General features: G+C 39.5%; 2 protein-coding genes across 2 annotated transcripts; both read right to left on the reverse strand.

Moving 5' to 3' along the window:
* Positions 1–334: 334 nt before the first annotated feature.
* On the reverse strand, positions 335–8,113 carry smad4a (SMAD family member 4a). The gene is made up of 11 exons (XM_079235358.1): positions 8,056–8,113; positions 7,595–7,946; positions 7,318–7,492; positions 5,468–5,497; positions 5,175–5,378; positions 4,785–4,892; positions 4,240–4,290; positions 3,972–4,155; positions 3,636–3,804; positions 3,098–3,236; positions 335–2,406 (listed from the first exon to the last, which is right to left on the reverse strand). The coding sequence occupies exons 2-11, from the start codon at positions 7,832–7,834 to the stop codon at positions 2,195–2,197; spliced, it is 1,512 nt and encodes a 503-aa protein (XP_079091484.1). The 5' UTR covers positions 7,835–7,946; positions 8,056–8,113; the 3' UTR covers positions 335–2,194.
* Positions 8,114–11,780: 3,667 nt separating this feature from the next.
* Positions 11,781–13,550, reverse strand: LOC306751776 (bone morphogenetic protein 10-like; the record flags this gene model as incomplete). Its single annotated transcript, XM_079235412.1, has 2 exons — positions 11,781–12,832; positions 13,214–13,550. The coding sequence occupies 2 exons, from the start codon at positions 13,548–13,550 to the stop codon at positions 11,781–11,783; spliced, it is 1,389 nt and encodes a 462-aa protein (XP_079091538.1).
* Between the last annotated feature and the right edge of the window lie 852 nt (positions 13,551–14,402).

The following is a 14,402-nucleotide window of genomic DNA, read 5'->3' on the forward strand; positions in this document are numbered from 1 at the left end:
TGACAAACGAACCAATGTAGGGTGATTTGTATTGTGTATTTTACATACAAAAAAACAAGGACAATTGGGGGACTTTTATATTTATAAAGACATTATCATTTAGTGTGTCGTATTGATGAATATAGAAACTATTAAAGACACATGTAGTTTTGTTTTCTGAATATTTCAGATCTCAGCTCAGGCTAGCTTTAGTGTTGTTTTCTTAAAATTTGTGACTCGTCTTTGCAGTAATAAACGTTTTCTTGTTCAAGTCAAGTGTCCTCATAATTTTGACTCTACACATTAGTTAAATTCCAAATAAGGAAATTTCACAAATCCAGAACAATAGTGTTAGACCATTGAACTTTATTCAACCATTTTCATACATATAAATGCCAATATCATTCAAACTCCATACATATTTAAAATGTAAGACACAATTGTAAAGATTAAGATGAGCATGAACTTGCATTTCCTGAAAATTGTACAGCATTCTTTTGTGGTTCATCACTGTAAAGGTAGCAAAAGAGATATAGATACAAAATACTGCAACAGCTTTCAGTAAACAGAGCTCCAAATACCAAAATATAGAAATCATTCAGTTGATAATTAAAACCAGGCTTGAATAAGCAACATTACAATGAACCCACTGTCTGATAACTTTCCACTTTTCTTACAGTATATTTGGCGGCAATATGGCTTACACTTCCTCTCACAGTTGATTCCTTTACTCCTTTACCTTCACTCAGCTGTGGTCTAGAAAACGTTACGGTAAGTGTCGTCAGAATAATACTCAAGTTAAAATGGGTGGAAGTGAGCAATCTTAAGAGAGACGTTACCCAATAAATGCTTCTTTTGATTATCAAATACTACCGGTAATTGCCGGTCAGGTTTGAAAGGCGGTTGTTTCAACATTTACAATTCCAGAAACCATTCTTGTTCAAAATTGTCATTAGTTTGCCAGAATTGAGCTAAATGCATCTTGTACCCTGCATTGGGTGAGTGTTTGATACTGAAAAAATTGTATTTTAAGCAAACAATTTGAAGTACATTTTTCATGGATCTCACTTCTGTCATTAGTAAGAAAACATTTTCAATAGAATATGGGTACAACAAGTAACCATGCATGAGACTATAAAACAAGACAATATTTTGTTTTACAAATTAATAAAGTGCTTGATGGACACTATGTGGGCATCTAATATAAAAAAGTATAATTATAAATAATATTACAATATGTTAATGATAACCTTTTCATTTGAAATTATTTTATAATTTTTATATGAGTTAGGCATTTGAAAAACGTACATTTTCTCAATCACACAACAGCCTCATGTGGCGGTAGAATAATGGAGGTTTTACGGTGTTGAAAGAGAAGCTGAGGTCAGCTAAAAGGGTCTCTTTACATCAGTAATGCAACTATTCAACAGGGGAATATTAAAGAAAAACAAATCAAAGAAAGACTATCGGCATTGAACGATATTTAAGATTGAATCTTAAAACACAAGTAATAATTAACATAAATGTCCTGATTTGTGAGGTGAAACCTCCACTTACATGAAGCCACACAGGCAGCACAGAGCCAGTGAGGCAGGACTGGATCCGCAGTGTGCTCCAACTGAAATTACATTGAGCATGTTCAGATTGGATTTTTCTCTCCAATACAAGGCATCACATTGTGCTCATCTTTTTTCTTATTTTGTCAGTTAGTTAACGGGGGCTCTATGGGTCTTAAATTCTTGAATGTTGAATTGTTCATATGAAAAAAAGACAGCAGCTGCGTATGAATCATTTCATGATTGACACTACACTCTCTTGTAGTTATGCATTTCTTTTGTATTGCACCAAGGCTAATTTAATAATTGAGAGGCTTTTGCATCTTTTAATTTTGCTGTGGAGACCTTTTTTTCCATTCTCTTGGCAACATGAGTACTCCCACTCCTCCCAGTGTACTTCACACGTTCCTCCAGCTGTTGTTTGGAAGTCACTGTCACTTACAGACCTGGAGTCTCATTCCGTATACGAGCAACTGCTTGTAGCGCTGGATTTAAAAGCAGTGCGTTTGAAGTATAATGCCATCCTTTAAGTCCTTGTTCATACTTCTACAAGCTACTCACCGTCCCTGTCGTCCTCCTTCGGCCCCCCAGGCCTACAGGTGGAGTGGTTTGTTAGAAAGTACAGTCTGATTGTTTTTGTACAGTTCATGTCTCTTTGCTCAGTCAAGGGGATGAGGGTCAGCTATGGGCATGGTGTGCAGAACTTCATCCAGTAGCTGTAGAGCTCGGTGTAAATGGATCTCAATCCAGCAGGGTGTCTCTTTAATGCTTTGCCGTGGGTAGTCGGGCCCCCAGCCTTTCACAAAGCTCATCCGTAGGATACACAGCCTGCGCAGGTCATCGACCCCGATGCCTGCAGCAACAGACAGACCTGCAGAAGAATTACAGTCAGCAACTTGTAGATCGATGTGGTACAATAGGCCAGAGCTTGCAGAGATGTTAGCTAAGTTACTCTTGCAGTTAAAGTTTGAAAAACAAGACTGTAAAATGCATATCTCCCACTCTGATCAGACCATCCATGTTGCATTGCATTCGAGCTAAAGCCCACATAACATATTCATTATGTAAATGTTAGCTATGTGGAACTTTATTTAGTCTAGTTTCAGAACAGTGAAACGCATCTTGCAACACCAACATACATCGATTCCCTTACATCAAAGAGGAAAAACTGTGTTCGGGCCAATTTATAATTTAACAACCAGCTCTGCTTCCATTTTGGACGGTATCCGTCCCTTTAAATGTATCTTCAGCACATGCTTCATCCCGACCCAGTATACACATTTTCCTACAAAATAAAGTTGCACAGGCCACACTAATGCATGGCTAAACATAGTTCAATTCAAATTATTAAAGTCAGTCCAAAATAGTTCAGCTATGCTGAATAAATAATTATCAAGAAAGAAATACAGCCAGTGTACCAGTATTTCTTTTCTATATCATTAACAGACACTGCTGGTTGCTTTTCTTCTGTTCGTGCTGCTTTGAAATTCACTTGTTCACAACGCTGTGCAATCATAATAATACACTTGATGAAGAGTAAGAGCAGCAGTATAAACACTCACTGATGGCCGGGGCGATGCCTCCCACAGAGCCAGGCCCGGAAATGTTACCGGCCACTGCTGCCGCCTGGGCTGCAGATGCTGCCTGAGCCGTCGCTGCCTGCTGCTGCATCTGCCTGTGGCACTGACGCAGGTCAAACACCTGGCAGGGAACAAAGACAAATGACAAAATGACAAAAAAAAACAATTAATGGACACTGATGCAGTTAGACAGTGAAACTATTTCAGAGTTGGATGTATGAATGGTATAAATTACCTTGAATAATACAACTAAAAGGGAATACTAAACATATTGTACTGTGATTATGGCTACTCCAACTCTGAGCGTAAATTAATTAACATAAGAGCATGCCTCTTTTTTTTTTTACCATGGCCCAATCTTATTCGCATTAAAGCCTCAATTACATTATGACTGGATTATTGGTGTACATGTACTGTCAATTTAGCCAGTTCCAAGAGCAATTAGGCATTTGCAAATTGGAATAACACCTACTTGGATTGTCTTTCTTTTCATTGAGTGGCCAATGCACTGCAATCTCACCTTGATGTAAGCGCTGGGGTAGATCTTGTGAACTGCATCTCCAGGGGCACGTCCAGCCTCTCGATCCAGGTAATAGCTCTGCACAAACACTGCGTGGTCACTCAAACAGCGCACCCAGACATCGCCTTCACCTTTGCACTCCAGCTGCATGCCTTTGCCAATGTGGAGCCTGAGGACAGGAAGGACCATTAATGAATGGTAAGCACAGTCAGAAAAGTGAGCTCTACCAAAACTTTGCATTACTGTCAATCACGTATCATACCTACAACTTGCAGTAAATATGAATTGCTTGAAGGTTCAATATGATGATATATCTGCCATTTGTGGGGGTAATACCTGGCTCTCTCTATGTTCTCTGTCCTGTGGACATTGCTCAGCTGGCCCAAGCAAAAGCGATCCCCTCCTGATGGATCAACGTAACCATCCACGGTCACTATCGGACATGTGGACTGCACCTTAAAGGTCTCCCCAACTTGGACATCCATCTCGAAGTACGCAATGGAGCACCAGTATTCTGGAGCTGGAACAAACCAACAAACAACCCAAGTCAAATGGGTTACACGCATGTTAAATATGTGGATTTCATCTGCAGCTCAATGCTCACCAGGGTGATTGGATATGGGGGGCTGGAACGCAATCTCGTTGGTCACAGGCCCTGCAACATGTACATCAGTAGGTGATATGTTATCATGCAGCAAAACGTCATACAGTAACAATGCAAAAAATTAGCAGATTTCCTAAACTGGCTAATCTTTAACACCCATGGCTAGTCTTCAATCACAGTAACACATCTAGCTTGAGCGTGTCATGCATGCATTTATTTATTAATATATATATATATATATATATATATATATATATATATATATATATAATAATATATATATTTATTAATATATATATTTATTAATATATATATTTATATATATACACACACACACACACACACACACACACACAGGGGAAAACAGTTTTGATCTACAACACATGTCAGTTACACATTTATCAAATCAACTTAAACATATAGTACATTCCATTCCAGTGTAAATTATTTTACTATAGAAATCATGTTAGAAGGGTCTGTCGGATAAAAGAAACGATAAGGACAATTGTTTATGCTTGATGTGAGCAGAATTTCCTTCCACTCACAATAATGCCCTGTGTGAGGCATGGGGGGATGATGCTGTAGATGCCCATTTTGATGGTGTGGTACTGCAGGGGCGAAGCTGCTGTTTCTGCTCCAACTGGGGTTAGGATCTGTAAATATAAATAATTAAATAGTTGTTTTGCCCAATTTGTGCCAACTTTGAAGTCTGCAAATAGTTGTTTATTGCATTAAAAGTAGCTTTGCTCTATCAAAACATTAAACTTAACAGGCAATACCTTCAAAAAAGGGTGCATTTAAAATTACCTATATCTATTTTTGCAATAACATAAAATGTATACTTTTACAGCTTTTTAACTTGATGGCATTACTTTAAGAGAGTGCCTCTTGCATTATGTTTTGCATAGAAATGTAGTCCTTGTGTAGTGTCTCACTTAAGGGTCCAGCACCGATGGCAGAGAAAGCAGATGTTGAGGCTGAACCACCGCCCTCCGTTGGGGGCAGCAGGGCGGGGTTCATGAAGCTCTCCTGTTGACTAGGCCTTGATGGGGGGTGCTGGATGGTCTGCAGGTGGCTTTCAGCGCTTGAGTGAGATTGGTGGATGTCATAGTCATACTCATCCTTTACCAGGAGGGGAACTACATGATGATAGCAGACAAAGGTCAAACTAAAGGACATCCAATAAAATCTTCAACGAGCAAACAGGAAAACGTTGGCACCTGCTTACCTGAACCTGAAAGGGTCAGTCCTGATAAGTCTGCAAAACATGAAAAAAAAAAAAATATATATATATATATATATATATATATATATATATATATATATATATATATATATGTCACTCGATCAGTCACTGTAGGTCAATAGAACATGGGTTGTAATTTCTCAACCAGATAACTGTATCACAATATCCTAAGAATGTGCAATATCAGGAGGGAATCTGTTGTTCTAAATTATTTTAAAAAAAAGGTGCTGTGGAATAAAGAGTGTTAAAATGACAAACAAAACTATATACAGTGGAAATAAATTAAAAAAAGATAAATCATGTACAAACTTTTTCCACCTTTAATGTGACCTATAACGTGAACAATTAAATTGAAAAAATAAAACTGATACTTTGTTGAAGCACCTTTTGATTTGATTACCCCAGTCTTTTGGGGTTAGCATGGCACATCCTGACATGGCAATATTTGCCCACTCTTTGCAAAAGCACTCAAAATCTGGCGGATTGCGAGGGCATCTCCTGTACAAAGCCCTCTTCAGATCACCCCACATATGTTCAGTTGGATTCAGGTCTGGGCGATTCCAAAACTTTAATTTTCTTCTGGTGAAGGCATGCTTTTGTTGATTTGAATGAATGCTTTGGGTTGTTTTATGGAAAAAATAGACTGGAATTTGGAACTGTTCATAATTCCCTCCACCTTGACTAAGGCCCTGGTTCCAGCTGAAGAAAAATACCCCCAAAGCATGATGCTGCACCACCATGCATCACTGTGGGTATGGTGTTCTTTGGGTAATGACGAGCAGTGTTTTGTTTTTGCACCAAACATTCCTTTTGGAATTGTGGCCCAAGAAGTTCAACCTTCGTTTCATCCGACCATAACACATGTTCCCACATGCTTTTGGGAGACTTCATGCATGTTTTTGCTAAATGTAGCCGTGTTTTTCTTGTCACCCTACCCCATAGCCCAAACATATGAAGAATACGGGAGATTGTTGTCTCCCGTATTCCGGTGCCTGGCTAGTACAGCCAGTACTAGCCAGGCACTCCTGCAGCTCCTTTAATGTTGCTGTATGCCTCTTGGAAGCCTCCCTGACCAATGTTCTTCTCGTCTATTCATCAATTTTGGAGGGACGTCCAGTTCTTGGTAATGTCACTGTTGTGCCATATTTTCTGTATTTGATGATGATGACTGTGTCCCATGGTATATTTAATCCCTTGGAAATTATTTTGTACCCTTCTCCTGGCTGATACTCTTCAACAATGAGATCCCTCTGATACTTTGGAAGCTCTCCATGGCTTTTGCTGTAGGATGCAACTAGGAAAATGTCAGGAAAATCCAACTGGAAGAGCTGAACTCTATTTGGGTCCCTTTAAATGATGTCAGGTCTGTACTGAATACTATTTAACATGAGTTTGAATGTGATTGGTTGATTCTGAACACAGCCGCATGCCCAGTTATATAAGAGGGTGTGCACACTTATGCAACCAGGTTATTGTACTTTTTTTTTTTTTCCCCTAAAATATTTCAGTTTGTTTTTCAATTATTCAAGAAAAAGTTTAGACATGATTCATCTTGGTCTCATTTTTTTACATCACAAAAACCTGGCATTTGAACAGGGGTGTGTATAATCTTTATATCGACCATGTATTAAAAATTCATCATCACAAGTCCAGGTAATAATTTCAACCGTTTAATTATTATGAAGGGGCGGAATCATAATCGTGTGAAAAAAACACCAACTATTATCAACCTTCACAATCCCTAAATCTGTCTCTAGCGTCAGTCTATTTTTCTCAATAACCTAAAACAATGATATGTAGTCAAGAATAACAAACCTATGATGCTTACTTACCAATGCCTGGAGAGACGACCCTCTCGTAATGGTAGGGGTTGACACAAACATTGTCACATTTCAAGTCAAAGGCATACTGGCAATATTTCACATGTTTTAACTCATTCTTATGTAGATCAGGCCATCGCCACAGTCGGGCATAGACAACATGAGGAAAACCTTTGCGCCCTGCAACCTAAAGCACAGATAGGAATATATAATGTAATAGTTAGTGTTTTTTCTTTTCAAAAAGCATGCTATTAAACCAACTTGGTAATATATATATCAGCTACTATACCTGTAGTCGTCCATCCAAAGTCCTCTGTATGGTTACACACTTGCTAGGATGAGCTCCATTTGTAGTGATGGCTGTGATAAGGGAATCCAGCTCATCTTTCTTCTCCTTCAGCTTCTTGACAAGACTCTCAATAGCTCGTTTAGCAAAGCTTTCACTCTCCCCTCCCTGTCGATGGCACATCAGGCTATGCACAATGCTCAAACAGGCATCATTACTTGTGGGAGTGTTTGTGATTGACATCTTGCTCGTGGGCTTCAACCTTGGGGAGACGAGGCGTTCAAGTTGTGTCCTCTATGCCCTTACCAGTTTATGTGTGAAAGTGCTATTGCAGGAAGTACTGCACTGTGGCATCCTAAAACAGAAAATGCAGTGTCTTATTACTGAGAGTTGATATGCCAATCAAAATGTACATTTCATTAGAGCTACATAAAGTGGCACTCAATGTAAAAACGGTGTATCACCATGACTAGAGTGTAGGAAGAGAAGATCACATTATTCAGGCCTCTTCAAAGCCCATCTAACGTACCTTTAAAATAACAGATGACAGTAAAATTACATTTCGCCACTAGTCACAGTTGACAGGAGAACATAGTTTTTGGGCAACTTCCAAAACCTCGTCAAATATACATATGTTGGGCATCTATCATTTAATACCAGTTTACTGTGAAATGCGATGACAACTACGGAAACCTATTCTTTCAGCAATATTTTAAATTGACAGCTGACGTTCACTCATGCAGACACTCGCAATAAATAAAGGCTGAAATGGAAAACAAAACATAACATTAGCATGCCACCAATTACTGTGCTGTCCTCAATGTAACTATTTAGTGGGGTTATCACAAGAAGATTAAGATAAGTGAACATTACCGGTGTCTCAGTAAATTAGTGTGCAGCCCAACCTGGCATGAATTATAATGCTGAGTTATTACATGCGACTATATAAATACCTATGTTTACTATGTCTTGATGAGTATTAAGCTCGCCAACGTTTCTCAGCTAATGTTGGCGTTAGCCTCGCCAGGCTTGACGTAGATAAATGACTGTTAGCGACAGTGAGCTCACGCAATATAGAAAGAGCACAAACTTACCGTGGACTTGGTGGATAATCTGCGCCGTAGCGTTAGTCCCACTGGTCCAAGGTGATAAATGAAGGTTGATGTGCTTTCTAGCGTTTGCTTGCATGCGTTGATGATATTGAAGCTAGCTTGCTAGCACATTTGCTCACAGCTAACTAGCTACAAAACCTCAACTCCTCGCTAGCTCGCTGGCTAACCTCCGATGAAGTGCGTTACCTCGTAAATTGTATACACAGCATACACATTAATTGCGTGCAAGTGTATATGTAGCCCGTATCACACTAAAACTGTATAAAAAAAATACATCATAATAATAATTCCCCAACACATGTATGGTTAACTGGCCACGAAAATAAACAAAAAAATATCTCCACCCACCACGCTACAACTGCGCATGCGCGCGTAAAATATGACAGGCGTGGTGCCGCTAGTCGTTATCGTACGTGTTAGAAAATCCAAACCCCTTACTAATTGCAAGCCACATGCATACATATCATACATAGCATAGCAAAGTGCCTTGCAAAAGTATTCACGCACCTTGAATAAAATAGATTTTTATTTGGATGTTATGTACTGGACCTACACAAAAACGTTTTGTATTCACCACCTTTGCTGTCAAGCCCCTAAACGGAGCACTGTTTGATCAGTTATTTCAGAATGGCCCCACAACAAACTTGCCAAGAGAGGACTTTAGTGGTGTGATGTATTTTATTGGAATATGAAGTCTCCCCCTTGTGGTTATAACATAGTGTGACATAACATAAATAAAAACAGTCCAAATATCTCTCATGCTCTCTTCTCCATATATCCATGTGAGAGTTAGGGAAAGCGATTGATACCTTAAGAAAATGCAGATTTTGTGTAATTTAATGTATCTTTGTATTAACAATTAAACTATTTCGCATTACTTTCATCAAACAAGTGTATATTTTAATGTATTTACTTTTTGGAGGAGTATTTTTTTTAGGAGGCTTATTGATGCTTTGTTAATGTTCAAACAAAGCAGTGCTATGCTTCTGTCTTCCATAAAATAAAACCAGTATAACAGAAGAGTAAATACAGTATGGAGTGTTCAAGCTGGCAAAACAAACATCATTTTTTTTTACCATTTTGTTAATAAAAAATACCATAAATATATTGAGCTATTAAGACAAGACTATTGCAATTGTTTCCAAGTCAAAAGGAGAGTCAGAAGAAAATACTAATCATGTGGTGGAGGGTCTCTACTTTTAATAAAAAAATTAAATTTAAGATACATCCTCTTCCCCTCGCCCCAATTTGTTTGTCCAGTCCCCAAAATACAGCAAGCCATGATGAACAAAGCATTAAATAAATCATTAACTTCACTGCCACTCAATATCTCTGCCCTGCACACTTGGCCTGTGTAAATATGTGTGCTGACTGAGGATCCCATTAAGTTTGAAAGTTCAACAGTGTTATTCCATCATTGTTATCTGCTTCCAACTGTTAACAGCAGAAGCTAGGTGGTGATGTGACATGTAATTTTTCCATTTGTATGGTTGCTGTGGTCGTGATAAGGGCCTCAGCATGCCCGTGTCAGAAAAAGGAAGTGGGAGGGTTCAGAGGGCAACAAGCAACCTGATGGCAGGGATGTCAATAGAGCGTGTTGGCGTTGGAGACCAGGAATCTGACACCACCTCACCTCACAAATGCTGCCACTTGGAGTGGCGTCTCATCCTGAGTGATGGTCTACAAGACTCCAGGCTCTGACACCTCGTTATCACTGTGGCATGTAAGCAGGCAGAGAGAGGCCCGCCAGGCATGTGACACGAGAGGAATGGGGATTAAGGTTGTTAGGTAGGGAATGCTGCGATTACCTGACAATGACACAGGGTGTACAAGAGATCAAAACCTTTTCAATGTCTATTTTTGATGTTGGGTAATTTATTTTTACAACCATAATAACATCAATATTGGTGCGAGAACCAAAAGCAGGATATGAATGGCTGGGGTGGGAGGAAGGATTTCACAGCAGTTGACAGAGATGTTTGGGAAGAGACATTTTTCAGACAGGAAAGCCTCAAAGAGCTCCAAGACATCGTGCAAATCTTGGTCAAAAGCCAGAGAAATATATTTTTTTTGCAAGTTTGGCAAGCAAATACGAGGAAAGGTGTCACATTCTATAAATCATTTCAACAGCTCGAATTCCAGGGCTCAGAAACAAGTAATACCATTTACAAATATGCAGCATGTATATTCACCGATAAATCATTTTGACAAGATTATGATTCAATTACAATTACATTTAAGAGACATTTCATATTTAAAAAAAAAACATACAGCATCCTATAAGTAGTGCAAATCATTGTAATCTGGTGGCTATCCTAAAATATAGATTTCCCAAAAAAAGAACATTTTCAGAAAGGTCTGTATTTAGATGTTGGTATGATGTGAGTATACTCTGTCAGCACACGCACTGAAATAACTCAAAGCACAAACTTCACTTTTGTCAGATTGAAACTTTGCACTCAGGGAACATCTTTTGTGTTCAGATCTCCCACACATATTTCCAAATGATGTAATTATTGTAACTGATATCAGTGCTGCAGTATTGAACCTTTTGATTCACCCCAAATAATATGAAATGTTCAGACGTCTGTTATCAGAACTTTCTTTTCTCATCTTCTTTTTTTTGTCACTGCGTCGGATGGAACTGATGCCATATTTGCAGAATATGAATATGAATATAAATATGGCCTGTGATTGACAATGAATTGTGGAACTTATCCAAAAGCATTTAAAATAATTATAGTTAATCATGACGGGCAGCTTTATAATCTACACTAATATAACATAAACCAATTTAGCTTTATACAAATAAAAATGTACATCTTGTAGCACAGATTTGTGTCCATCACTAATTTACAACTAGTCTAGACTCGTGTTTTTTACACAACACTGTACTGTGGAAACAAGCACATGATAGATAGATAGATAGATAGATAGATAGATAGATAGATAGATAGATAGATAGATAGATAGATAGATAGATAGATAGATAGATAGATAGATAGATAGATATGTTTCTGAGATGATGATTGAAACATCAGGGCACAGTCTCCATCTCTGTGTAATAGTTCTCAGGGCTATCTACAGCCACACTCTGCCACCACCATTCCCTCATATTTGTGGTTGAAAGTGACCACCTCCTTGTCAAGATAAAGGAGTGAGATAGGCTCCAACTTAGTGGGTACACAGCAGGCACGCGATGCTCTCTCTGGACTCTTAGCACTCAGCAGTGTCTGCACTATGGCATGTTTGGTAGGCGAGACCTCGGAGGTCAACGGCGGTTCGCACACACCGTTGCACTCATACGCCTCATAGCCCAAAGGTTGGATGACCCACGTATCCCAGCCGATGTCTCGAAAATCCACAAAGAGTGGGGTCCTCTTGCATGGCTCGCTCTTAACATTGCGACGGATTCGGGGAGGTGTGTCATAGATAAGGTTGGACTGAAGTTGCATGAGAGACTGTTTGTCCCGCTTGTCCTGGTTGCCGTAGCCAGCGTTGTGATTAACGTGCCCCCGGAAAGCTTGTTGGCTCCGGCCCAAGTTTTCAGGAAGGCTGTTCTCGTGGTCAATCATCTGGTTGAGCTCTTTATCCTGTTTGTGGTCTCTACTCTGATCTTCTGAGAATACAATAATCACTGCATTGTGTTTCCCCTCCGAGCTCCTGTTGATACCAACCTCAACCAACCTCTCACCCTGCTCTGTGACCTCTTGTTTGGCCCCTTCCTCTTCTGACCCCAGACCTGCAATATGAACCTCCAGTCTGTGAGTTGCACACCCTGACTTCCGCCAGAGTGCGACCACGTGAGTCAGATCAAACGACACCCAGCTGTTATCGTTGGCATGGATATGCTTTGTCACCAGTTTCTCCAAATCCTTCATCTCCACCACCTCCTCTTTATCCCTCCTTCTCCCTTGTTTCCCCACCTCTTTAGTCCAAACAACGCCCTCGTGTATTTTGTAGATGGTCACCTTGCAATCAATGCCATCATATGGTCTTTGGGTCTTCTGGAACAGGGTGAAAAGACGAAGCTCAGCCATTGCTATGTGCTCATTGTGGCTCATTGAGATGTTGAATAGCAGGGGGTATATCCTTACACCCCTGGCCGTTATGCGGTCGGTGGAAAAATCTGAAATAAAAAATTAAACGTGAATGCATTTTGTATGTTTCCGTGGTCTAAACAGAAGTTAAACTATTTTAATTATTAAAATGTACACATACGCATGCTATCAAAGACACACAATATATGTTTTTAGTCATAATATTCATAAATTGTCAAAGCTTAGTTCAAAATTACTAGATTTACATTTCTTTAACTTCTATAAATCAAAGTAATCTAAATATTTCAATCATTAAATTATTGCAATGTCAAACATGATGCCAATAATCTTTCGAGGGAGTTCACAGCTTAATTAATAAAGAAAACAACAACACAAAGTAAAAAAAAAGTATTGCAATATATATAATCCCACAATACTCTTTTTAGTGTCAAATAAAAACAAGTGTGTACCTTCGTTCCTGAAACTGCGCACAACGTTGGCTGAGGGCACAGCGGTGGGATCAGGGGCAAATCGGTTGTAGAGCTCCAGCATGAACTCTGGTGGCTCCTCGCGGGCAACGAGAGGCCTGGTCTGGGGCCTCAGCTCTGTCAGGTTCATTGTGGACAGAAACTGGCTCAGAAAGTCCTGTGCATCAAGTAGCGGATTATCACCCACATCCCGACCGACTGATACCCTGTGATGGTTCTCGGGAGACCTGATGGGACTGCTCAAGCTCAAACCAGTCCACATCAGAAGCAGGACGTTGAGAGAGCGGATAACCCCAAGGTTGGAGAAGACCATGGTCATGGTTGAGTGGAGGAAAAGTCAAAATCCAAAGATTGAGTATCAGATGAGAAGACGTGAGGGATCCTTTGGAGAGGATACCTACAAACGGCTCAACCTGCCGAGGACGCTTTGTTAAGGGACAACAGGTTGCTGTTGTGGGCAAAGAGAAAACAGCTTTGCCCTTGTTGATCTTGAGGTTTGGCTCTGAGGGCAGGGCTGTGCTGACATGTTTGGAGATGTCACTAAGGCCCTGCTCGGCCCTCCTCTCTCTCTCCCCGCCAGCAACTTATGACTATCCATAATCATTTCCACTGATGTTCTGTCTCATTGTGATGTACGCTTTCCTTTTACTTAACCACACCATTTGCCTTACAGTGACTCTAGATTTATATGACAGTGGATTTGTGAACTTCTTTATGTGGCACAATGCTGGAATCAAAAGAACATGATACTTTCATTTGAAATGCATTCAGAGATAAGGAAGTTTTTGCAACTACTTCACCAAAAAGCGTGACAAGTTAAACATTGGGAATTATGTTGTACTATTTTTACATCTAATGCAGAAAATCAATTACCAATTACCAATTTTGTTAATGTATGCTTTTTAATCTCCACAAGAGGCCAGTGTAGACTCAATATCTGTCCTCCTGCCTCCTCATCAAAAATGTATTTAAACGTTTTCATTACGTATGCATATGCTTTTAGCTAATTACTGGTTTAATAGTGATCGTCAGACAAATACGCAATCAGTACAATCATTTCAGTGTACACCCACTTCAACAAATAAATGACTGACTTCAAACAAACTGCAACATAACACATTTTGGCCATAGTGCTGCATCAATGTAGATGACACATACATGCAAATCATGA

The sequence above is a fragment of the Taurulus bubalis genome, assembly GCF_910589615.1.
Source record: "Taurulus bubalis genome assembly, chromosome: 19".
In the NCBI taxonomy this organism is placed as follows: Eukaryota; Metazoa; Chordata; class Actinopteri; order Perciformes; family Cottidae; genus Taurulus; species Taurulus bubalis.

What these genes read in the sequence shown, in the direction of transcription:
- smad4a (XM_079235358.1), bottom strand. Translation starts at nt 7,834, where the DNA reads ATGTCAATCACAAACACTCCCACAAGTAATGATGCCTGTTTGAGCATT. An exon ending in GGTCGTCTCTCCAGGCATTG is followed by an intron (nt 5,498 to 7,317) that starts GTAAGTAAGCAT and finishes CATGTTTTGCAG; the next exon opens with ACTTATCAGGACTGACCCTT. An exon ending in CATCGGTGCTGGACCCTTAA is followed by an intron (nt 4,893 to 5,174) that starts GTGAGACACTAC and finishes TTATATTTACAG; the next exon opens with ATCCTAACCCCAGTTGGAGC.